Raw genomic sequence first — 27,620 nt, 5'->3', positions numbered from 1 at the left:
ATAAGCCAGTATATTAGTAGCATTCCATTTTGAATCTTTTTATGTCCTTTATCAAGTAAGTGGACATACTGTTGGAAGTTGGACCGTACAGGGTTTATAATTGTGTGTTTATCTTTCATAACACAAGGTTGAGAAAACAAAGGTGGAATGTTTGTGCAAATCCAAACTGGTTTAACCAAATGACATTTGCTATCTAGACCATATGTTGTTGCTTTTTGCTAGTATCCTTATTTTGTTGCAGGAATGGGTTGTTGATAATTAGTCAAAATGTTGCACTGTCCAATACTTTGGTAATCCCTGTAATATTCTTAATGTAATAACTAACAATTCAATTGTAAAGAAAGATACCTCAGATGTGTTAATATATTTATTAAGTAACATATTGTTGCTATATGGCAACATATCTCCAGTAAATAAAACAAATATTATAAAAATATCACAACTTCTAATTATAAATCTATATAATTATATAAATTCTAAAACAATATACAAATTAATTTATTACATTGGTTGCAATAAATTACATTGACTTCCCAGTTAAATAAAAACCGATAATTTCACATGTGAAATAAACGTGGTTATTTCACTCTCTGATGTCATACAACGATAGGCGTTGTCAAGACGTCGATAACAGCAGATCAAAACAAATTGTGAATGCGTAGGAAAAACATATAGTTCCTTCCATTTTCTACATTAATTTCATAAAAAAAAACCCATTAGACAATGTAATAAAAAGTATAACTAATCGCCGTATTTGAATATAAAAAATAAGACAACTTGTGACCGAACGCCGCTATGGATTAAACTTGTGCTGCGCACTCGTTTAATCCATGCGTCGTTCGGTCACACCTTGTCTTATTTTTGATATTCAAATACGGCGATTAGTTATACTATAAGTGATGGATAAATATCCAGCACCAAACACTTCTTGATGTAAGACAAATAATATATATTCTAATGCAACAACGTTTGTAACGTTCATTTTGATTGGATAACGTCACTTTCTTACATTAAGCATCAATTGACAGTTGATGCTATGGGACGTACATGCAAGCGCAGACGGCATATGACAGATTTTAAATACATGGTTTAACGTTGTTTTCTGTCAGTTTCATTAGCATGGAGATAACAATATTGTATTTTAAGCTCCGATGGCATCAATTTGGGATTTGATGGTCGCAAATACCCGTTTACTGTCTCCGCTAACGCATCGCCAGTAAAGTTAATTTGCGACCATCAAATCCCCAATTGATGCCGTCGGAGCTTAAAATACAATACAGTTATCTCTTCAATACTGATTATGCTTATACTCAGAATCCTGACAACAGAAACTATACATTTATATTTGACAAGTATATAATACTGATTATGCTTATACTCAGAATCCTGACAACAGAAACTATACATTTATATTTTATGGATAAATATCTATTTTTTCCCAAGGTAGCCATATTTTGAAAAATTAAGCAGCATGAAACAATTCATGATTGAAACAGGAAAGTATGACATAGAACGCAATGGCTATCATTTGTGAACCAATTCATGAGTGCAACAAGAGAATAAATACAATGGCTATCATATTTGTCAGATGTGTAATGCACAATCACTTCAAGTTGCCAGGATAATTCATTTTCTTTCGACAAAAAAGAGTGAAGGAGTGTGTGCAGGAATATGCCATTGCCTTAAAAGTCAGCTTTGAACCAGAGACATGTTTTATATGTCTCTGACTCAACAAATGATTTTTTGTCTTAATCTTTGTCATGAAAAGGTTGGTTGATAAAATTGAGAATGGAAATGGGGAATGTGTCAAAGAGACAACAACCCGACCAAATAAAAAACAACAGCAGAGGGTCACCAACAGGTCTTCAATGTAGCGAGAAATTCCCGCACCCGGAGGCGTCCTTCAGCTGGCCCCTAAACAAATATATACTAGTCCAGTGATAATGAACGCCATACTAATTTCCAAATTGTACACAAGAAACTAAAATTAAAATAATACAAGACTAACAAAGGCCAGAGGCTCCTGACTTGGGACAGGCGCAAAAATGCGGCGGGGTTAAACATGTTTGTGAGATCTCAACCCTCCCCCTATACCTCTAACCAATGTAGTAAAGTAAACGCATAACAATACGCACATTAAAATTCAGTTCAAGAGAAATCCGAGTCTGATGTCAGAAGATGTAACCAAAGAAAATAAACAAAATGACGCCTTTTTCAGACACAAATGTACAAAAAAATAATAAATATGTATTTTTAAAGTGGAATGACTACATGACACTTGGAAAGTCTTTACTGCTTAATGAAAATAAAATAAAGACTTGTTTGTATGTTGGAAAATTTTCCTTTCACGAGAAAGCGTTTAAACTCTTCAAAAGATTTTTTAAGTTCTATATATTTAAAAATAGGTTTAGAAAAAAATAGCACCAAGACAGAGCTTTAACACTGAAAGCAACAAAAACTGATTCAAATTCTTTGTTTATTTATATATTTAACATTTCAAATGCTGTGAATTCATTGGTATTTTCATGGATTGTACAAAACAAAATGTTGTTTAATGGTTCTTTGTTGTGGGGTTTTAACAAATTCTGCATAAAATACTTCACATTATTTTGATTTTGTTGACTACTAAAATTTGTGATACATCTATACCCACCAATTATATACCATACAATTAATACTGGATCAACAGAAGATTATATGAAGGTCTTGTGCAATACATATTTCTGAGGCATAACAGCAAATCGGAATACATATACGAGTACAATCTGTTATAAGTCCATATTAAGGCCTCCTTTGGAACTACATTGTTTAGAACTTGCATTTTTAGCATTTGAAACTCTTTATATTTTTCTTTCACAGTAATTCAATAGCCACTGATTCTGTTCAAATACATTTTTCACTAAATATAAATAACCCCTTCTTGTTTGTAGTCCCTATTGACCATAAGTTCCTCCCAACCTTTTATCTAAACTTATGTCGTCACATGAATTTATTTCATTTAATTATCAAATATGCTATATGATGATTTTCCTTCATATATTTTTACAACCATGACCGTAAAAATCAAGCATTCATTGAGGTAGATAGCAATGCAAAAGATTGATTCAGGAAACTGTTAAAACACTGGCTGCATACCTTGATTTTATAATAAATATGATACATATTTTGATTAAACACTCCTCAGAATACATCTCAGGTATTACCACAGAATAAAAATAAAGAGTGAGGAAAAAGGTAAAAGAAATTACAGATAATGTGTAGTGTTGCCTGTTGGTTTGTGTAGCTCCACGGACACAAATTGTTCCCGATTTGTTGATAATTTTGTACCCTCTAAGTTGTTGGCATATCTATCTAGTTTGAAGGTGGAATCTTGCAGAATTGATCATATTATAGTGGCCACTACACTTGTAAGGAGCTATTATACAGGGAGAAGTGAAGACCTAATAAGGCTAAGACTTCAGAGAGAAATGGGAATCCATGTGGTAAATCTATATGTTTTATAATTTAAGAAGCTTCCTTTCATCACAAATTTAGATTAAATTTCAGTTGCCTAATGGATCACTACAAGGTTTGATAGGAATAAAAAAAGAATTTAAAAAAACAACATTGAGTTGCAGAATTTCAAAGCCATTTCAAACAACTCTGATCAGACTAGTTAAATTATAGTTAAAATGTCAAAAAACATATATATGAAAACCCTTTGTCAAAAATAAATTAATATATGTGCCTCATTACTTGTCAAATAACTTCATATTTACACAGAATGTTTGTTAAATGAAAATTATCAATCTCTTTATAATCATTATGGTATTAACAGTAATTTAAACATCAAATCTGCCATAAAGCTTTTAAAAAGGTCACTGCATAAATATTTATAATAAAATACTAGTTTTAAAATTCCAATAGTGAACATACTTTATATAATTGTATCAATAAACCAATTTTTCAAGACGTTTCGGCCATTGGCCTTCTTCAGTTCTTTATTTTTCCTCTCAACTACATGGCTGACATTACATTTGTATTTCCTTTTTCAATCATTGAAAAGAAATGTCTCAAAAAAATGGTTTATTGATACAATTATAATAAAATGGTTATGGTAACATTTGTAATATATGAAATTAAAATGTACAATACAGTATATTCCTTTTCATAATTTTTAAATAAATATAAAATGATTAAAAATGTATTATAGAAAACCATAGTTAAAATATAGCAAACAGACAAGAACTATAAATACATGTTTTAAAAATCTTTCCTACTTTTCTATCACATCAATCTTATAATCTCTTTCAAATTAGTTTATTAATAAAATGAAAACCAGCCCTTAACAGATAGGCATTATATAGCTAGCATGGTAGTACATGAATAATGACTTGATTTGATCTAACTACATGAAAATTCTCACTATAATAACTATGTATTAAATACATATTTTTAGAAAATATATATCTAATGTTAAAAGGATTCAAAGAAATTTACATTCATTTCATAGAATTTACAACTTTTTTTTTAATTATTTTTAAACAAAACAATATATATTTTTTCTATCCATACAAACATCTCAAAATAAAACCCAAAAGTGTATAATCAAATGGTCAACATTTTGTGATTTTGTTTTGAAATCGTTTTACTTTTATCCTTAAATTTTATAGTAAACAAAATTTAATCACTTTCTAAGTGTCAAACATGAGCAACTAAAATTGATTTGCAAGGGTGAAGTGTTGTTTATCATAAACTATATTATGCTACCCTAAAGTTTGATCGAGCTTTTTGTTCATAAGTGAATTTGTTCAACAGACAAAAAATCTTCTAACTGTCGCATAAGGTAAACGAACAAAAAGCTCCACCTTTAGGTTTCAATGTGGCTGATTCTTCTATGTCAAATGACTGGTTAGGATCCATCTCAAAGTTAAATCTCTGCACTATCTTTGACAATATCATCTTTGCCTCAATCTACAAAAGTTTAATTTAACAGTTACTTCAATATGTGTTTGCTAATTTTAAAAGTGCACTAACTCAATACATCTATGTCATATGTCCATTTGTGATATGAAAATTTTGTTTGTTTTTTTATTACAGTAATAAATTTATAATATTTCGATGTTATGCTATCAGTTGTGCTGATCCTTTCATTTTCTAGGTGCATGTTACATTTTATATTTTATACAATGTAGTTTGTCAGTGTTAGTCCTCATTTGTACTAGTTGTTTACTAAATATATTTCTTGTGGTTTTACATTTTACACCTTTCATCAATCTTAATTTAATTTATAAGGTATCCAGAATTTTCCATTCTTAATTTGACCACAATGAAGCTGAGTTAGTGGTTTTATGCTCATGTGTTAGTGTTTGACAGGGGTCAATGGCTCAATTCAGAGATTGTCATAATTATAAAATAAGTGTAACAATTTACAATATTCAATTTCAAGTACCGGTACCATTAAATAAACATGAAAAAAATTCTAATTGTGTACAATTATGTGCACCCAATAAACTATGTTAATAATTTGGTATTCAACAAGAAGGGGAACTTGTATAAACTGAAACTTCAAAACAATTAATTTTAAAAAGATGGGTGAGGTGAGGGGGGTAAAAGGGCATCAAAAACGTAAAAAGAACGAAAATTACGATTTTTGGCCATTGTTTCTTAAAATTTTATAGCGTGCGCCTACATGACCCGTACAAAATTGTGGTGATTTAGACTGCAAAAACAGTTCTAATGACGTTGGAATAAAAAAATCCTGGGTCATGTTGGCGCAGGCACTTGAAAATTAAAAATTCATTTAAAATTCACCTCATCCACTTGCTATAAGTAGTGGTTTTGAAGTTCACCCTAACAAACTTCAAACCTCAGGGAATATTTTAACATAACAAGTAGCTTTCCAAAACAGAATTTGAAAAATGAGAAAATATAAAACGATTTCAAAACAAAAAACAGGCCTTATTGCACCTTGTCCTTTGTGTAAACTGAACTCCTGTATCAGGACATGCAGTACAGGTTATTATTCTGCAGTGTTTCCCCCTGTGAATGTCAAACACATGTCTAATACAAACAAATATTTAGCATCCAAGGAGTTAGCTCTGCAAAGGTTTCAAGATTTTTTAAGAAAATACTTACAACACCAAAATCTTTTCCGATACAGGTCCTCGGGCCCAGCGTAAATGGAAAGTATGTGTATGATGGGATTCTACAACACAAATTAATATTTGATAGTCTAACATAATAAGTATTGACAACACTTAATTCAGAAATAGTTTATTAAAAAGAGATGCCTAGTAACTTTTTGGGGGATATCTAAGATCATATATGCAAACTTTACTTGAAAACCATTTAATGATTTCACTTGCAAAAAAGTCTTGAGCATCATTATGTGAAGGTGTTCAGAAAAAAATAAAAAGTCTGTAATTTAGGTAAAAATTAGTGGAGCGGAATCAATGTAAATTTGATCCCTAACTTGCAACTAAAAATTAGCTCAATGTGTGAAGACGTTTATAAAATTAAGTCCATATAATTGTTTGTTGCAGAATGACAGAATGAGGGACAAGGATAAAACTATATGGGCCTAACCGCTATGTGGCAGGGTGATAAAAAATCTTCAAATTTTGTGGCCAGATGAGGGAATTAGCTTATTGTGTACTCAGTCATAAGATTTGTCAACACCTAATCTGTGTAAGGAATTGCAAGTCGTAAAATTAAGATAATTACTGATTCATTTATTTTTTATTGTCACCTGTACTGTGTGTGTAAGCTTTTGATAGTGCAAATGTTTAAAATGCTATATTATATTTTTCTTCTGTACCACAAATGTTGGTAGATGTAAAGATCTTTTGTCAGATAGAAGATAAAATAGCATTTCATGTATTGCCACCAGTGATAAAGTCCAGCTTGATCTCTGGTGACTGAAGTCAGGTTCTACTGTAATTACTGTTCAAGTAAATTACCTGTTCTCAGCAGGATTGAATCGTTCAGGATCAAACTTTAATGGTTCTGGAAAAAACTCCTCCAGTCTTGAACTAACAAAGGTACTTATCTACAAATGTAATGGCTTATTGGTAAATACACGTATATCAATATGAAAATTCACTGTAGGATTTATATGCTGAAGAAAACCACATGGAGATCTTACAAATGAATTGTCCCTGCTGGTATTTTGTATTTTATATTAATATTCTGAGTCTACCAATACATTGACCCTTTTTTTCTCATACCCATAGGTTTATAAAGTGATTGGTATATATATTATATACATATGAGATGGGATGTTCATTCATCCCTTCATCCCTTTGTCCAGTTTTTGTATTTCCAGCTGCTACTGGACACCTTGACAGAATATAATATATAAACTTTCACAGAATCTCACTTGAATGATGATAAGACATTTGAACCTCTTATTTCATTTTCAGTACTGTAGAGTAATTGCACTAATGTTGAGAAATATTTTCCCAATTAGTATCATATTGCATGAGCTTATGAATGAAATATGACATACTGTGAGGGACAATATACCTCAAAGATAATACAATAATCCTTTCATAATAAAAATAGAACCAAATATTTCTGCAATATTGATGATTACACAAGGAAGCTATTAAACCAAGGGTTCCAAATGATGAATTTGAAGTCATCCCTTCGTAAATTTTACGGACATCATCACCAGTTGGTTGACTATTGTACATTTATTTACTGTGGCTGAGGGAGATATGAAGATTTGTTCATCCTAGAAGATTCATATTTCACAAGGGCTATGCCCAAGGGAAATATGATTTTCCGAGGGCGAACAAATCTTCATATCTCTCGAAGCTAAGGGAAATGAATGTTTTATTGCACTGTCAATGCTTTGTTTACTTACTGAATATACGATATTAATTTACATATGTTTGTTTTTTTATCTGCTTGTTTAAATAGCTAAACACGGTATAAACATTGATAAACAATACGGATCAAAAGTAAATGAAGTCTTTTTATTTTAATGCTGGAAAAAAATTTAAACACGGTAATGACTTTACTAACGCTATTTAAAAAAAACACCTTCAAAACGGTATTTGCATTAACCGTGTGTAACGTCATACTACGAGGTCCCGATCTACAGAGGGGAATTTATTGTTTAGAGGGGAATATGAAGTTTTGTTTCGGCATCACGTGTGATAGTTTCAACCAATCAAATGTTGATTTCACTATCAAAATCAACATGCAGTGGAATAATATGGAATAACTGTTTCACAGATGATATTGGATATGTTTCATACGTCGTAACTACAACACCCTTCCCTTTTCATTAATGTGACTTACCAAATTAGACTATTTACAGTGTTTGTGATAACATGAGCAACACAACAGTGCCACATGTGGAGCAGGATCTGATTACCCTTCTGGAGCACCTTAGATCAGCCCCAGTTTTTGGTGGGGTTCGTGTTGCTCAGTCTTCAGTTTTCTATGTTGTGTCTTGTTTACTATTATTTGTCTGTTTGTCTTTTTCATTTTTAGCCATGGTGTTGTCAGTTTATATTTGATTTATGAGTTTGACTGTTCCTCTGGTATCTTTAGTCCCTCTAATTCCTGCAGGTTTGATGCCTGCATGTTCCATTCCACCATATCAATTATCTCTTGTTTGCTTGTGTGCAAATATTGTTTTATGTGAAACTTCTCTACTATAATTAAGTGTGTTCCAAGCTTTATAAAGAAAAATAGAATGTAATGTCAATCAAGAGGTAGAATTAAAATTTTCTATTTCTAAGTATATCCACATAGAAATTTTAAGACAAGTAAAAGTATCGGCAAATAGTGCTTTATCCTACGAAAGATATCTACCCCACAGTCAATTTTCCATATGGTATTTTGACCCCGGTTTCACTTTTCAAAATACTATATGACATCTGTTCATGAAGCATGATATTGAAATATGCTATTGTATTGTAAATAATGTTACACACAATTTATGGTAATTTACTTACCATTATACCAGTTCCTGCAGGTATTTTGTATCCCTGTATTTCTATGTCAGTCTTGTTCTCTCTGAATGTATTTGCTGCTGGAGGATAAAGTCTCAGAGTTTCCTTTATTACCATATCTAAATACTCCATTTTGTTTGTATCTTCAACGCTAATGTAATGCTTATCTCCAACTATATCAGAAACCTCCGCTTTCAATCTGAAATAAAATATCTATTAACAGGACAAAGTGATATTTAACCATTATCATTATCTGGAAAAATGTCCATATTTACTTGAAACTAGTCAATTAAAAGCTAGTAATATAGTAAGTAGACAACTCAACCACTCTGCCACCAAGACCCCTCTGACCTCTAAGGCAATGGATCAAACTTGCACACATAAAACATGTCATGTTAAATTGCACATGTCTAAAGCAAGTTGCAACTATAAATTGGTGTACTTTCTATGTTTTTAATGTTGCTACGATTTCATCTTCTATTGTTTCTGTTTTTTCTGTGTCTAGTAATTTTTGCACTTGATTTAGGATATCTTCTTAATATGTTCTATGTATGGCATTAGTTTATGATTCACATTAAAGAATTTGCACATTGCTTTTTAGCAACAGTTGTTCATTTGTTTATTATCTCCTACTTTTAGAGAATGGTCCAATGTAAATTTCATTCTATATCATGTCATGTTTATTGCTTTCAATTACCTTTCAAGTACATCTTTATTTTGCCAGAGACAGATCAATGCAAAGCTTAACAAGTTAGCTGAGGTTTCTTGTCCTTTAATAAAATAATAAAAATATAGAAAATAATGATAATCCTCTCTTAAGATTATTGTTGATATATACAGGTTTTCTGCTTTCTCTAGATTGTAAGTTAATAAATTATATCACAAATCATTTATTACCAAATTAAACCAATGTATGCATACATTTTAACTACATTTCATAATTCTTTGCACTATTTTAAACAACAAATGATCTAGATGAAAGAAACTCATACCTTTCAGGAGAATGCTATTTGTTAAATGTGTCAAATTCAAATTTGATCTGTTTTAATGACATACAGAAAGAAGTTTGGAACTAGCCTTTCACACTATAGCTACTTTTGCTACAAATTAACCATTCTTAATTTATATAAATTTTGGTAAACCTAGGATTCTCTTTCTCTTAGGTAGGAGTGATTAGTACATTTAAGTTGTCAGATTATTGTCCTTTATAGTCCTCATTTTCTGTGCTTTTTATGGTTTCAAAACTAGGTTTCAAGCATATCTGAGGAAATTTACCATCATGCAGAAAAATTAGAAATGAGCATTTTATTTAGTATCATCACTTTTATCCCTCAACAATAATTTTCTTTAAATACAGTTTAAATGGAACTACTACTTACCAATGATGGGCAAAATAAATACAATTAAATCTGGTCATTTTTAAACCTTTCGCAGTGTTTTGAAGCATCTAAAGAATTATAAAATTTACCTGCCAGAAAAAATGTAGTGATATCATCCAGAATAACTTCTCCATCTAACTCAGGATTCTCTACTGTTAAATAATTAATTAATTTTATCAAGAAGCAAATTTTCTTAAAACTATGACAGAAATATATGATGGTAATTTAGGTCATCAACTGTTATCCTTTAAGCCTCGGTCACACCTTACCGGATAGGTCGAACGGACGCCTAACAGATAACTTTTTTTCAATCCATTCATGTCCGTTAGACATCCGTTCTTATTCGTTAGACGTCCATCCATATCCGTTGCATGTCCGTTAAGCGTACGTTTTATCCGTCGATGTCTGTTCTGTCCGGTGGAAAAATTTTGAGCATGTTCAAAACTTTGAACCGACGTCCAACAGATAAAATGTCTGTTGCACGTCCGTTAGGCGTCCGTTTTGTACGGTACTCGTCCGTTTCGTTTCCGTTTTGTATCCGTTACGTGTCCGTTATACATCCGTTGGAGGTCTGGAAGATAAATTCACCAACAGTCTTCTACCGGATATTTAACTGATAAAATGGATGTTGAACGGATGAGAAACGGACTTCTACCGGATGTATAAGGATAAAACGGATGATGAACGGATCTGAAATGGATACATGCCAATTGAAAATTTCGCGTCAGAAATGCCAATTATTGGTGTGTCAGATTTCTTAAGGTTCATGAATTCTTATTATTCATAATCGATCTTAGAGTATAGACACGTCTTCACAATCAAGCACTTCTTAGTCAGGCCAGACACTGCCCTTTGGCGGAATTTTGAAGAACAAACCAAAACCAGTTACACAGAAACATTTTGAATATTTATGAGATTTACATTTATTGTTATTTTCGCCTTTGATTTTTCCGTATATCTTATCCGTTTTATCCGGTACACTTCCGTTAGTTGCCCGTTTTATGCATTCTCGTCTGTTGGATGTACGTTCGACATCCGTTCTGTCCGGTACGTGTCCGTTTCTTGTACATTGCATATCCGGTGTGTGTCCTTTATGCATCCGTTACACGTCCGTTTTATTCAGTCAGTACATCAACGGACTCCCAACGGATAACAAATTTGTCAACGGACAACTTTTATTTTCATCTGTTAGGCGTTTGTTCGTGCTATCCGGTAAAGTGTGACTGAGGCTTTAATTATCAATATTGAATACAGGACATTCTTTTAGAACTTACTTTTTCCCTCAATTTTTTTATTGTAGTAAAAGTGGTTTAACTTTACAAAAGGTTTTGAAAGCAACTTGTTATTTAAAAGATTTTTCTTATTTTTATTTTACTTTAATATAGAGTTGATTGACATTGGAGTCATAAACCATCATTCTTTGAGACGACCATTGATGGCTTTTTTTTCAAGCTACTGTGTCTTTCTTACTCACATTTCATTTTAACAAGGAAATTTAGTATGTCATCTGGAGTATAGTCTCCCCTTTCTATTTGTTTCTTTCTTTCATCAAAACTTTGCTTAGATAAAACTCTCAGGGTTCTCATTGCTTTCTTCACATCTGCTAGATATTTCCATTTGGAATATTTAAACTATAAAAGAATATTTTCTTATAATGACTAACATACCCGTTAACAAAAAGCTACTTAAAATAAAAAGAGCTTTGATAACTTATCAAATGCATTTTTGTCATTTTCTAAAGAAAATTAAATTCAGGTCATTTTTATATTGAAATAAACAACTAAGGCGACCTTACATAATTTGGGTCTCTGGCCGAGGGTTGTGTCCCATCTTTTATCTTTAAATGTATAAATTTCTTTTATGAATATCTTTTGGGGCGAGTGATGTGCTATGCAATATTTCACTGCAGGTATAAGTAAATATGTCAAGATTTTGTGCAGTTTTACTCTTTTACTAAAATTAGTATCATTCTATTTTATTATTATGACACAGCAATACTTTCTACAAGTTGGAATGTTTAACTGAAAAAATGAGTCCACATTTTACAAAATAAAGACATCTTTAAACACATTTTCTTCAGACAAGTGTTTTCTTACATGGTATGCTTGGAGTTTATAATACCAATAACCATTTTTAACTTGTGGTTCCTAAGTTGCTTAGATTTTTGTAATTGATGTACTTGGGTCAAGCAGGAACATATATATCAAGTTTAGGAATTTTTGTCAGATGTTTGGACTCCTTGGTAATTTTCTAAGATACAGCTTAACATATTTTGCCCTATTTCACACACTATTCTTTTCATTAAAACTTCAATAGCTAATAAAGAGGTAATTTCCTAAATTTAAGTTTATTCTAGATTTTTTAGAACCCAAATAATGCCCGAGCTAAATATGTGGTGGAAGTCCAAGTCAGCCTTTTCTCACCATTTTGTTCAAATCAAAAATCTCAAAAAGGAGTTCCAAAACCTATCAATATTTTTTAGCTTATTTAGTTTCTTAACTCGTGCTCTTTGGATTTATAGTATCAACTTTAATTCTAGATATTTTAAATTTCACCCAAGCTCGTCCTCTAGCATGTATTAATAAAAAGCATTGTTAATAGAAATAGCTCTTATCAACTACCTTTATGAACGGATCTCGTACAAATGCAGACACTCCCCCTAATGCTAATTTGATAGCTTTTGTATATTCTGATGGCTCTGTTCTGTTTTCAACATTGTTCATCTGCATGCCAAAGCCAATCTATAACATAATACAAGTATACTAATCAAAGTATGTCTTTTTAAATTGTTTCTATAAAACACATTGGCTTTAAACAAGAAAAAAAAACACACAAAAAAACTTGAATATTTCTCATTCTATTCTCAAGAACTTTTGAACATTAAACAAACACCATAAATTGCACACTATTTTTTAATATTTTATATAGGTGAAATGATCAATAGTTAATTTATCATGAACTTAAGAAGCCCTTTTGATCCCGGAAAAAGATGTTTTTATTCCATTATTTTTGCTTGGAAACAGGATGAATTGAATAAAAAGTAATAGGTTCTAATTCTAATTTATCCAATAAAACAAACCTTCCCTATGACGTCCAAAGTAAGATGATTAAACTCTTCCAACATGGAAACTTGAGTTTTGCCGTCAGCTAATCCAGCAAGTTTATTAATAAGAAGATCTATTTCTGTATTAAAAGCCGATTCTAGCCCTTTTATGTAACTGTGAAATACAAAAAAGGTTTGAATCTGACAAGAAAGATTATAATGATTGAATTCGTACATTATTTACAAGTAACCTTACTTCTATGCTGGTTTCAAATGGTGTTATAGCTCTTAAAGATTTAGTTTTGCCTTTGTTTTAAAGATCACAAGGCATAGTCTTAGACTTGAAAATAGATATACAACAAGAATTTTTACCATATCTCCAAATGAACATTGTTACCTTTTCCAACACACACTACACTCACACAATGTATTGAAGTAAGTAGGTTCAATTATCTCCCTTTAAACACAAATAATGTTCCTAAATGCACATCCTCAGGAACTGTCAAACAACTGTATTACTTAAAATCAAACTTTTGTCAAAAATATAAAAAGAAATACAAAATACATAGATCATACTGTATCAATGGTACTGCAGATATATTTCTATAAAATTTTCACCACTGAATATCTGCAACTATACCAAAAGTGAAGAAGGAATTAAGCCAAAGTCTAGTAGGCTGATACAAAAAAATAGAAGAGCTACAGAAACTCAACATGCATTTTACATGTTTAGCAGTTTATATAGTAATATTTCCTATTTAGTGGTCAGATGCTTATAACACAATAAGTCGCTGGGCTTCTAAAATGTTGTAAATTACAAATTTTACAAGAAAAAAATATCTCACAAACAGGCTTTGAAAATTTTGACAAATGCATGCTTCCAAAATTATTTTCACAGAAATAAAAAAATGTACAATTATTTTTTTCCCAAAACCATTCTACAACGATTTTCAAGTTTTCATACAGCATTTTGGAAGCAAACTTTACAAACAACTGACTTTGGCAATTTTGTAATATGTCTTATTTCACACATTTTTATTGGTCTAACTGTATGCTATTTTGTAGTACCAAAGATTTCCTCCCGCCCAGACCATTGATGTCAAAAAGTATTTTTAGCCAAAAAAGTCATATACGACATTTTAGAAGCCCAGCGACGAATAGTATATTTCACATACCTTTTCTGAAAACAAGGATTCATCAACGCTCTCCTCCAAACCCAGACTTTTTTATCTGTTTCTACTACCAGTCCTTTACCAATAAATCTATAATTAAGATAAAATAATTTTAAATTGTGTTACCTTTAGACATTGTAAAAAGACATGTTTATACAGATTAGACAGTTGGTTTTCCCATTTGAATGGTTTTACACTAGTAATTTTTGGGGCCCTTTAAAGCTTGCTGTTCAGAGTGAGCCAAGGCTGTGTTGAAGGCCGGACCTTGACCTATAAATGTTTACTTTTATAAATTGTTATTTGGATGGAGAGTTGTCTCATTGGCTCTCATACCACATCGTCCTAAATCTTGACTTGGCACCTAATTGCTACAGAACCAAATCAACTAAACCACTTAATGTCAATTAACAATTTAACAGATTTTAATGAAAATTTAACACTATGAACATGTTTTTTCATACAGAATATAAAAAATAAATTCTAATAAAAAATGACAGCACCCTCATAATCAAAGCATGAGAGACCTGCAAGTCAGTTTCTGTCTACTCTAAGTTTTTGTGACATCTAGTTTTCCATCTCTATGTAAGGGAATCACACCTGACAAGAAACTTAAAGAATATTGATAAATATTTGACTACTGGTAAGTACTGCATTGTTTAAACATTTTCGAAATAGGTTATCCACAATTGAGATTTAATCAAAGTGATGGAAATCACTCATGGAAAGATTAGAAGAGTAGTTTGAATTATTTCATATTAAGGTACAGTGGGGAAAAATGAACATTTATAAAGCACTATTGCTGAAAATTGCATTTACAGCAGGTCTTTAGAAGGAAACTTGCTTTTCCAGTATGAAGATAAAATGAGCTCAAATTAAATAATATGGGTCTCTTAATTTGCACAATTTAATTTTCTTCTAGTAAATGTTACCAACTATCCTTGTAAGACATAAATCTGGACCAACAGCTTAAAACTTTAAAGTGTCAACAAACAAAATTGAAAAATGTTGTTATGGGGCATTTTGTAAGTTGAAACAGAGGTTATAGGGCATTGAAGATTAAAAGTTTTATAGTGCCTTTTGATCAATTTTAAAGTATTTTTCAACACAGGGCATTGATAATGTACTTTTTCAACGTAACCAATTAAAAAACTTATCTTATTAAATGTGGATTCTTTCTTGATTGCAAACATATGTATTCACTTCTAATAAAAATTCAAATGACTAAAATAGACATAATGATGGGAAATAAACTAATAAACAATGGTTTGTTATAATTAAAAGTTTTAAAATTTTTAAACTGTTTCAAGCCAATTCCTGATAAAAAAAAATGTACTAATTTAATTGTTGATTAATTACAGATGATTATTGGAAATTTATCAAGTAAATTATAGGCTTTTTTATATACCTTTTATTTATTCATATTTATATCCATATTTCATTTTTTTAAGATCTTGTTAATCCATTAATCATTTATCTTTCAGATATAATTTACAGAATCACTTGATGTAATGTAGATCAAAAGTAATTGGCAATAAATAAATATATCATCCTTATAAATATCAAACATCTAATATACACATTTGTGTATTCAATTATGAGGTCAAATACTTGTGTATTAGAATTATATTGAGTGGTCTGTATAATTATGTAAGACTGAGGTTGATAGGTAATGTGGTCAATTTGATTGGCAGTTTAGGAGGTGGGGCATTGTAATTAAAGGTTCACCTTGTCTCTGATTGTTTAGTGATAATGACAGTTGTCAATCATACTAGTTGAATCAATACCCAGTTACCTAATCAAAATGTTTTTTAAAAGCCTGCACATCAACACACCTTAATGACATACATTCTTGAATGAACTGCTCCAATAATATACCCAGTTTTTTTCAGTTTATATGTGTATTATGTGCACATATATCAGAACCATAGGGAACTATATTTCAGTGTGAATACATTTAGTAACAGTAGCTAACCTGTCCTGTTGTTAGGGAGGCTGGTGCCTAAGTAAAGATTTAGAACAAGTTCTAATCTTTCCAAAAATCTGTTAATTCAATGACACAGAAAAAAGTTTTAATCACTTCTGTATACAAAGTATAAATGATTCAGGTTTTTCTTTCTCATGAAATGTAATAACAAAGTCGCTGCAAATTATTATTTTTGTCTGAGACACCAGTAGTAGCACGATAGATTTCTGAGGAATATATAATATATATATAATGTATATGTGATCCCCTCTATCTAGTAAATTACTTAATAAAAATGTTCAAAATTGACAAACTTTTCCAGTGAACAACATAACATAACTTGTAAGTGGTCTATTGGTCTAATGAGTTAAGTTTCACAATTTGTTAAAAATAGCAGTTCTGCCAAGTTTTCATGAAGCAAATGCATGAGATTTGGCCAAAATTGATCACAGAAAAAATACAACAGATCAAAGGAAAATCCTGTCAAATAAGCATGAAAATGTGTGAGTCTCACTCTAAATGTGTTAGCCTTGGCAGCCCTGCCATTGTCTACATTGATATGTTTACCTTTCACCAAATAAAAAGCCTAATTTTTCATAAGCAGCCTTTGACTTAGTATGGTTCCCTGTAATCATTAACTCCTGTAGTAAATAAACAATATTTTAGTTAGTTGACTTTTAGGAAAAAATTTAAGAATCAGCAATTAATTAGCAACCCAAAAAAACAATCAAAATCTGGAATTTACATACAGGGTTGTCATGCTTTAAATTTAACAAAGCTTAGAGCACATGTCAGAGACAAATGTTTCTGGTGTTTCCCACTGTAAATAATTGAGTTGCATTTATCCTTGCAAGTTAAAATTTTTTGTCAACTGACATTATATATTTGTGTTATGCTTTCACCAGCTGACAAAGCAGCCTTTAACCTTGTGACTGTTTCACATACTCAGAAATGAAATTAACAAATCTGGTATTTACATTCCTACCATTTTCTTTTTAGATTGAAGCAAATATGTTTCGTTAACTTAAATTTTCTCTTATTTTATAACAAACTTATAACACAGAGTTATGCGGATCCTTGTGAGCCCTTTGGCACCCCCCCCCCTTTCAAGGAGAAAATTTGGTTGATTATATAGGGAATCACTGATGCATGACTGGAGCAGTCCCCCCTTAGGTCAGTCAGCGAAATTAGATGTGTTAATTCTTATACAACTGCATACTTATTAACATTGACCTAATCACAAACAAATACATGTAAACTAAGCAAAACTTTCAGTCAATTGACCATGACTAAGGGGCAGAGCCAAAAAAATCTCCCTGGAAATGAGATTTGCTAATGCTTATACAACTGCATACCAAATATCATTGACCTACCACTAGTGGTTTCCCAGACACTGACCTAATCACAAACTAATAATGGAAACTAAGCAAACGTTTCAAAGTCAATAGACCATGACTAAGGGGGCAGAGCCAAATTATCGCCATGGAAATAAGATGTGCCAATGCTAATACAACTACATACCAGATATCATTGACCTACCACAAGTTGTTCACCATATATTTTTTTTGGGTACTAGATCTAATCACAAACTAATGCAATTGTTGCCACTGCCACCGGAAACAGCATACCTAATGGCTATGTCTCGCTTTTTGCCTCTATCAAGATGAGACAAAAACATGCACATCCTTATTTCAAATAAAATTTATATAAATACTGCTACATTAGTTGGTCTCCAGAAACATCAGATAAAATTTGAAACAAGACAAATAAACAGATATCAGTGTCCATTTTTATTCAATTGATTTAGATGGAACGATTTATGATAGACATTAAAGGATGCAAAGTGATGCTAAGGCATATAGCAAACACAAACAAAGATCTTGGGGGAATTATGGTTGGATGCATCAATCAAAGCAGCAACCCAACTTTAAAATAAATATAAAAATTAACACAATAATGTTTAAATAACACAATATTAAATATTGAATTAACACACTTATATTGAATATACAATTGAAACCAGAACTGAGTTTTGGTAAGGTTATCAGTTCATTCCTCTAGGGTTCCCTTGTGGATGTCAATAGCATTTTATAAAACCTACCCTGATTGATTGTGGATCAGCTGTTATGACGATAATTCTTTCTGCTAATTCTATCTTTACCACATGACCATACTTTCTGATGCTAAAAATATCACATGTATATCTGAATGCATACTAAACTTACTAGATCTGAAAACATAATCACATTGCAGTTATGATACCTCATTGATTTAACCTGGTTATTACTGGGCCAATATGTTTATAAAGGAATGCAATTGTATAGGAAAGAAAAAATTTGTAGAACATTAGTCAGATGACGATAGATTTATGTATAACCAAAAACTAACTTCCAATTTACATCAAATACACAAAAATAAAATGTTAAATCTAGCTGAAGAATAAGATACTATATCTTATTATCAGAATACACCACAAAATAAGTTTATATTGAACTAGAGGCTGCAAAAAAATCGGTAGCATTTAATTTTTCAAGTAGAAGCTATCTTCTAATTTAGCACACCACATTACAATTTAGAAGGATGACATATGGAAACCAGGTGCTCCACAGGGCGCAGCTTTATACGACCGCAGAGGTCGAACCCTGAACAGTTGGGGCAAATTTGGTCACAATATTCAAGCTTGATACTCTCTAAATTTGGATTGCGATCAAATTTTTGACATAATATAGGTTTTTGTCACAAAATAAATGTGGTCAAAGATCTAACAAATCTATTGCACAATACTGTGCAATTGAAGATTCCTTCTTGAAACTTTTGAAAACAAGCAGTGTAAGGGAGGTAATCAAGTAGTCAAACATATATAACAGTATACATTTTAATTAAATTACCTCCCTTACACTGCTTTTATATTGTCTACATTGTCCTTTAACCAGAAAAAGCCTTGTTTTCCCCCCTTTTTTGCCCCTAATTGCTTAATGATTTGAGCCATAACCCCCCACAATCATCCCTTTGTAGTATGGAAACTTGTAGTATAATTTCAGGGAGATTCACACACTTAAACACAAGTTATTGACTGAAAACTACAAAAATGCATATTTTGGCCCCTTTTTTGGCCCCTCACTTATTGAACCCCCTCCCCCCTTGGAGAAAGAACCCCAAAACTCAATTTCAGCCTTTCTGCTGTAGTAAGAAACCTTGTAGTATAATTTCAGAGAGATCCATACACTAAAACCCAACTTATTGCCTGTAAACTAGAAAAAAAATGCTTCTTTTTGGCCCTTTTTTGGCCCCTTATTCCTAAATGTTCAGGGATATTAACCCCAAACTTAATCAAAGTCTTCCCTGTATTATATGGAACATTGTGGTACAATGTCAGAGAGATCCATACAGTTATACATTAGGTATTGTCCCGAAACTACAAAAATGTTTGTTTTTGGCCCCTTTTTTGTCCTTTATTCCAAGACTATTTGCCCCATAACCCTTAAAATAAATTCCAACCTTCTACTTTATAGTATGAACATGGTGGTACAATATCAGAGCAATTGAAATACTAATAGACAACTTATTGTCCTGAAAATAGATAAATGCTTGTTTTGGGCCCCTTTGGGCCCCTAATTTCTAAACCCTTGGGACCATAACCCCCAAAATCAATCCATACCTTCTTTTAGTGGTTACAAACATTGTTTTAACACTTTATTGATTTCTATTTACTTATACTAAAGTTATTATCCGGAAACCATCCGTCTTCGGACGACACTGACGACGTGATACCAATATACGACAAAAAAAATTCTAATTTTTGCGGCCATATAAAAATCAATCCTAGACTGAATTTAAATTGGTCATGTTAATATTTTGAATGCAGTAAAATTACAGTAACAGTGGGTTTTTTTAAGAGATTTTAGCCAAAAACTTTATTGAATGATAATTCATTAAGTAACCTCATTTTGTTTGCAGCCCCTGAAGAAAAACGTTTTAATTTCCTCACAAAACTGAACTAGTAGATCTAGTATAAAATTTAAGTTCTACTTACAATTCAATTGCCATTTCACTGAAGAACTTTCCTTCTTTTAAATATTTCTGGAAAGTAGGAATATGACCAAGGAAAAAACTGAAAAATTAAAAAGAAATATAATCTTTTTGCAATGGTTGACATCATTTCAATCTATACATTGTATAACTCAAAAAATCTGTAAAATATACTGTGAATTCATTTTATTTTCCTAGGTATTAATTTTTGTGGATTGAGGAAAACCAGCTTTTTCGAGGGTATTTGATTTCATGGTTTTGCCAATCTCTGCATACAAAGCCTACAGAACATGTGCAATTCAGTGAACATTTGATTCTCAGTTCACCTGTACTCAATATTACTGTACTAAGTCTTCAGGTGACAATGATATGTTACCTATCTATTGGTGGCCCTGGAATATGACTGTACTTTCTGTCACACAAAATGTTAGCTTACCTTTTTCTTGGTGGCCCTGGAATATGACTGTACTACCTGTGACACAAATGTTATCTTACCTTTTTCTAGGTGGCCCTGGAATATGACTGTAATACCTGTGACACAAATGTTATCTTATCTTTCTCTTGGTGGCCCTGGAATATGACTGTACTACCCGTGACACAAATGTTATTTTACCTTTCTCTTGGTGGCCCTGGAATATGACTGTACCACCTGTGACACAAATGTTATCTTACCTAATTCTTGGTGGCCCTTGAATATGACTGTACTGCTTGTGACACAAATGTTATCTTACCTTTTTCTAGGTGGCCCTGGAATATGACTGTACTACCTGTGACACAAATGTTATCTTACCTTTCTCTTGGTGGCCCTGGAATATGACTGTACTACCTGTGACACAAATGTTATCTTACCTTTCTCTTGGTGGCCCTGGAATATGACTGTACCACCTGTGACACAAATGTTATCTTACCTAATTCTTGGTGGCCCTGGAATATGACTGTACTTTCTGTGACACAAATATTATCTTACCTTTTTCTAGGTGGCCCTGGAATATGACTGTACTACCTGTGACACAAATGTTATCTTATCTTTCTCTTGGTGGCCCTGGAATATGACTGTACCACCTGTGACACAAATGTTATCTTACCTAATTCTTGGTGGCCCTTTAATATGACTGTACTTCTTGTGACACAAATAGTATCTTACCTTTTCTAGGTGGCCCTGGAATATGACTGTACTACCTGTGACACAAATGTTATCTTACCTTTCTCTTGGTGGCCCTGGAATATGACTGTACCACCTATGACACAAATGTTATCTTGCCTAATTCTTGGTGGCCCTTGAATATGACTGTACTTCTTGTGACACAAATATTATCTTATCTTCTTCTAGGTGGCCCTGTAATATGACTGTACTACCTGTGACACAAATGTTATCTTACCTTTCTCTTGGTGGCCCTGGAATATGACTGTACCACCTATGACACAAATGTTATCTTGCCTAATTCTTGGTGGCCCTTGAATATGACTGTACCACCTGTGACACAAATATTATCTTACCTAATTCTTGGTGGCCCTGGAATATGACTGTACTTCCTGTGACATAAATATTATCTTATCTTCTTCTAGGTGGCCCTGTAATATGACTGTACTACCTGTGACACAAATGTTATCTTACCTTTCTCTTGGTGGCCCTGGAATATGACTGTACTACCTGTGACACAAATGTTATCTTACCATTCTCTTGGTGGCTCTAGAATATGTCTGTTCTTCTTGTGACATAAATGTTATTTTACCTTTCTCTTGGTGGCTCTAGAATATGTCTGTACTACATGTGACACAAATTTTATCTTACCTTTCTCTAGGTGGCCCTGGAATATGACTGTACTACCTGTGACACAAATGTTATCTTACCTTTCTTTAGGTGGCTCTAGAATATGACTGTACTACCTGTGACACAAATGTTATCTTACCTTTCTCTTGGTGGCTCTAGGATATGTTTGTACTACCTGTGACACAAATGTTATCTTACCTTTCTCTTGGTGGCTCTAGAATATGACTGTGCTACCTGTGACACAAATGTTATCTTACCTTTCTCTAGGTGGCCCTGGAATATGACTGTACTACCTGTGACACAAATGTTATTTTACCTTTCTCTAGGTGGCCCTGGAATATGACTGTACTACATGTGACACAAATGTTATTTTCCCTTTCTCTAGATGGCCCTGGAATATGACTGTACTACCTGTGACACAAATGTTATCTTACCTTTCTATAGGTGGTCCTTGGATATGACTGTACTACCTGTGTCACAAATGTTATCTTACCCTTCTTTTGGTGGCTCTAGAATATGTGTGTTCTTCTTGTGACATAAATGTTATCTTACCCTTCTCTTGGTGGCTCTAGAATATGTCTGTTCTTCTTGTGACATAAATGTTATCTTACCTTTCTCTTGGTGGCTCTGGAATATGTCTGTACTACCTGTGCCACAAATGTTATCTTACCCTTCTCTTGGTGGCTCTAGAATATGTCTGTTCTTCTTGTGACATAAATGTTATCTTACCCTTCTCTTGGTGGCTCTAGCATATGTCTGTTCTTCTTGTGACATAAATATTATCTTACCTTTCTCTTGGTGGCTCTAGAATATGACTGTACTACCTGTGACACAAATGTTATTTTACCTTTTTCTCTGTAGTCTTTGAATATGACTGTAAAGTACTATCTGTGACACAAATGTTATCTTACCTTTCTCTTGGTGGCTCTGGAATATGTCTGTACTACCTGTGTCACAAATGTTATCTTACCTTTCTCTTGGTGGCTCTAGAATATGTCTGTTCTTCTTGTGACATAAATGTTATCTTACCCTTCTCTTGGTGGCTCTAGAATATGTCTGTTCTTCTTGTGACATAAATGTTATCTTACCTTTCTCTTGGTGGCTCTAGAATATGACTGTACTACCTGTGACACAAATGTTATTTTACCTTTTTCTCTGTAGTCCTTGAATATGACTGTACAGTACTACCTGTGACACAAATGTTATTTTACCTTTTTCTCTGTAGTCCTTGAATATGACTGTACAGTACTACCTGTGACACAAATGTTATCTTACCTTTCTCTTGGTGGCTCTGGAATATGTCTGTACTACCTGTGTCACAAATGTTATCTTACCCTTCTCTTGGTGGCTCTAGAATATATATGTTCTTCTTGTGACATAAATGTTATCTTACCCTTCTCTTGGTGGCTCTAGAATATGTCTGTTCTTCTTGTGACATAAATGTTATCTTACCTTTCTCTTGGTGGCTCTAGAATATGACTGTACTACCTGTGACACAAATGTTATTTTACCTTTTTCTCTGTAGTCCTTGAATATGACTGTACAGTACTACCTGTGACACAAATGTTATCTTACCTTTATTAGGTAGTCCTGGAATATGACTGTACTACCTGTGACACAAATGTTATCTTACCTTTCTTTAGGTGGCTCTAGAATATGACTGTACTACCTGTGACACAAATGTTATCTTACCTTTCTCTTGGTGGCTCTAGGATATGTTTGTACTACCTGTGACACAAATGTTATCTTACCTTTCTCTTGGTGGCTCTAGAATATGACTGTGCTACCTGTGACACAAATGTTATCTTACCTTTCTCTAGGTGGCCCTGGAATATGACTGTACTACCTGTGACACAAATGTTATTTTACCTTTCTCTAGGTGGCCCTGGAATATGACTGTACTACATGTGACACAAATGTTATTTTCCCTTTCTCTAGATGGCCCTGGAATATGACTGTACTACCTGTGACACAAATGTTATCTTACCTTTCTATAGGTGGTCCTTGGATATGACTGTACTACCTGTGTCACAAATGTTATCTTACCCTTCTTTTGGTGGCTCTAGAATATGTGTGTTCTTCTTGTGACATAAATGTTATCTTACCCTTCTCTTGGTGGCTCTAGAATATGTCTGTTCTTCTTGTGACATAAATGTTATCTTACCTTTCTCTTGGTGGCTCTGGAATATGTCTGTACTACCTGTGCCACAAATGTTATCTTACCCTTCTCTTGGTGGCTCTAGAATATGTCTGTTCTTCTTGTGACATAAATGTTATCTTACCCTTCTCTTGGTGGCTCTAGCATATGTCTGTTCTTCTTGTGACATAAATATTATCTTACCTTTCTCTTGGTGGCTCTAGAATATGACTGTACTACCTGTGACACAAATGTTATTTTACCTTTTTCTCTGTAGTCTTTGAATATGACTGTAAAGTACTATCTGTGACACAAATGTTATCTTACCTTTCTCTTGGTGGCTCTGGAATATGTCTGTACTACCTGTGTCACAAATGTTATCTTACCTTTCTCTTGGTGGCTCTAGAATATGTCTGTTCTTCTTGTGACATAAATGTTATCTTACCCTTCTCTTGGTGGCTCTAGAATATGTCTGTTCTTCTTGTGACATAAATGTTATCTTACCTTTCTCTTGGTGGCTCTAGAATATGACTGTACTACCTGTGACACAAATGTTATTTTACCTTTTTCTCTGTAGTCCTTGAATATGACTGTACAGTACTACCTGTGACACAAATGTTATTTTACCTTTTTCTCTGTAGTCCTTGAATATGACTGTACAGTACTACCTGTGACACAAATGTTATCTTACCTTTCTCTTGGTGGCTCTGGAATATGTCTGTACTACCTGTGTCACAAATGTTATCTTACCCTTCTCTTGGTGGCTCTAGAATATATATGTTCTTCTTGTGACATAAATGTTATCTTACCCTTCTCTTGGTGGCTCTAGAATATGTCTGTTCTTCTTGTGACATAAATGTTATCTTACCTTTCTCTTGGTGGCTCTAGAATATGACTGTACTACCTGTGACACAAATGTTATTTTACCTTTTTCTCTGTAGTCCTTGAATATGACTGTACAGTACTACCTGTGACACAAATGTTATCTTACCTTTATTAGGTAGTCCTGGAATATGACTGTACTACCTGTGACACAAATGTAATCTTACCTTTCTCTAGGTGACCCTAGAATATGACTGTACTACCTGTGACACAAATGTTACCTTACCTTTCTAGGTAGTCCTGGAATATGACTGTACTTCTTGTGACACAAATGATATCTTACCTATCTCTAGGTGGCCCTGGAATATGACTGTACTACCTGTGACACAAATGTTATCTACCTTTTTCTAGGTAGTCCTGGAATATGACTGTACTTCCTGTGACACAAATGTTATCTTCCCTTTCTCTAGGTGGCCCTGGAATATGACTGTACTACCTGTGACACAAATTTTATCTTCCCTTTCTCTAGGTGGCCCTGGAATATGACTGTACTACCTGTGACACAAATGTTATCTTACCTTTCTCTAGGTGGCCCTGGAATATGACTGTACTACCTGTGACACAAATGTTATCTTACCATTCTCTAGGTGGCTCTAGAATATGACTGTACTACCTGTGACACAAATGTTATCTTACCTATCCCTTGGTGGCCCTGGAATATGACTGTACTTCTTCCTGACAGAGATGAGATATATTGATACAGCAGTCAAAGCACACACGGGTACTGCTATTACACATCCAGAAATAAACAGCCATGAAAGAGCCATCATAAGTTCGACCTATGGTCAAAAATACAAATATGAGTTATATAGACTTCTATACTGTATATATGTTACAGGGAATTTGTAAAATCAGTGATTTTGTAAAATCACTAACAGTTTCAGTGGTTTTGTAAAATCCCTGAAATTTTAGGGATTTTACAAAATCACTGAAAATAGAGCTAGGGATTTTGTAAAATCCCTGATTTCAATTAAGTATAACTTGCTATTAGAAATGTGTTCTTCTTATTAAGATAATAATAGACTAATGATCACTAATGATTTTGAAATATATTTGTTTATTAAACACTATATGAGCTAGAACTAGTGTATAATGCTAATGACTAAAAGGCATGTAAACGGATATTTTGACCACTGTTAATTTACTTATTTTTGCATGGCAAGTTTTGGTGACATCTAAAGTACTGTTACATAATTTGCCTGCTTTTTAATGCATGTCTGTATCAAATCAACCTGTACTAGGAAAATTGACCTCTTTGCTTATCATAAACTTAACAACAATACCTTTACTGTAGCAGCTCTAAGTTTTTTTAGTTGGCATTCCTCTCAAAGTTTCTTGTAAAGTTCTAAAGCTTTGAATGAAACATTTGCGTACTTTTAAGGATGTACTTAGGTGAGGTTAGGTAAAAATTAAGAAATTAAGAAATTAAAATTGATACTATAAGCTGGTAGAGCATCAATGAAGAATAAAGATAAGCTAAAAATATTGATAGGTCATGGATCTCCTTTTCGAGATATTTGAGATTTAAAATATGGCGTGAAAAGGCCGACTCGGACTTTTACCTTATATTTGCATTGGTATGATACGGGTCTCAAAATAAAAGAAAGAAAATCAAGAATCTTTTAAAATTTTGGTAAATGACCTTTCATGAGCTATTAAGTCTTATATGAAAAAAACAAATGGGTGTTATGGGGCGAAATATTTTACATTGTATTGTATGGAAAAGCTGAACTTTTGTGCAGTGTTCTCCTCAGGCCCTTAAAGGACCACGGGCCCGCGATGTATAATTTTCTGCCGCGGTGGTATCGTTCTTGCCGCGATGTATAATTTTTTTCCGTGGTGCTAAAGTTTTCGGTAACAAAATCGTATTAAAATCGGTAAAGTTTCAGATGACTTCAACTTTACATCAAAATTGACCAGTTCTAACCAGTTTAATCCAGTATTGACAAGATGATTGTTTACACCACGTGATCGATTTACCTGTTGAGGTTAACCTTGATGATTGGATTTAATCGATGTACATGATTCTTTTGTGTTTTAATTAATTAAGAGATCATAATTTAAATAACAGACTTGTGAGGGACAAGCAGACATTTGTTAATGAACCCTATTACGCCAGTCTCAAGTCAAAATAATTTGCCTTTTAGGAATTAATTGTGGAGTTACTTCCCCTGATTTTGCTAATTACAAATAAATGCTCCTCACATATAATTTCTCATTGCAAATAAAAATAAAGTACAAATTGAATGCAAAATTATATTAGAATGTTACATTAAGGATGAAAACATTCTTAGAA

At 32.8% G+C, this 27,620-nt stretch overlaps 1 protein-coding gene across 3 annotated transcripts in view; it reads right to left on the bottom strand.

Annotated features, from left to right (window-relative positions):
- Positions 1-3,979: 3,979 nt before the first annotated feature.
- LOC139514413 (cholesterol 24-hydroxylase-like) overlaps positions 3,980-27,620 on the bottom strand; it is a 57,253-nt gene continuing 33,612 nt past the window's right edge. For 2 of the 3 annotated variants that reach the window (XM_071303619.1, XM_071303617.1), the window contains exons 2-15: positions 25,961-26,103; positions 20,539-20,616; positions 18,607-18,688; positions 17,073-17,146; positions 14,546-14,632; positions 13,407-13,545; positions 12,949-13,068; positions 11,802-11,958; positions 10,417-10,479; positions 9,646-9,718; positions 8,952-9,147; positions 6,942-7,030; positions 6,118-6,187; positions 3,980-4,953 (exon numbers count right to left, since the gene is read on the bottom strand). In XM_071303619.1, the coding sequence (XP_071159720.1) occupies positions 4,810-4,953; positions 6,118-6,187; positions 6,942-7,030; positions 8,952-9,147; positions 9,646-9,718; positions 10,417-10,479; positions 11,802-11,958; positions 12,949-13,068; positions 13,407-13,545; positions 14,546-14,632; positions 17,073-17,146; positions 18,607-18,688; positions 20,539-20,616; positions 25,961-26,094 (1,506 nt within the window). In that variant the 5' untranslated portion in view covers positions 26,095-26,103 and the 3' untranslated portion in view covers positions 3,980-4,809. The remainder of the gene's footprint in view (positions 4,954-6,117; positions 6,188-6,941; positions 7,031-8,951; positions 9,148-9,645; positions 9,719-10,416; positions 10,480-11,801; positions 11,959-12,948; positions 13,069-13,406; positions 13,546-14,545; positions 14,633-17,072; positions 17,147-18,606; positions 18,689-20,538; positions 20,617-25,960; positions 26,104-27,620) is intronic. The other variant, XM_071303616.1, reaches the window with a different exon arrangement.

The sequence above is a fragment of the Mytilus edulis genome, chromosome 3, assembly GCF_963676685.1.
Source record: "Mytilus edulis chromosome 3, xbMytEdul2.2, whole genome shotgun sequence".
Lineage (NCBI taxonomy): Eukaryota > Metazoa > Mollusca > Bivalvia > Mytilida > Mytilidae > Mytilus > Mytilus edulis.
Note: the sequence above shows the minus strand (reverse complement) of the source record. Positions and strands in the feature narration are given on the sequence as shown.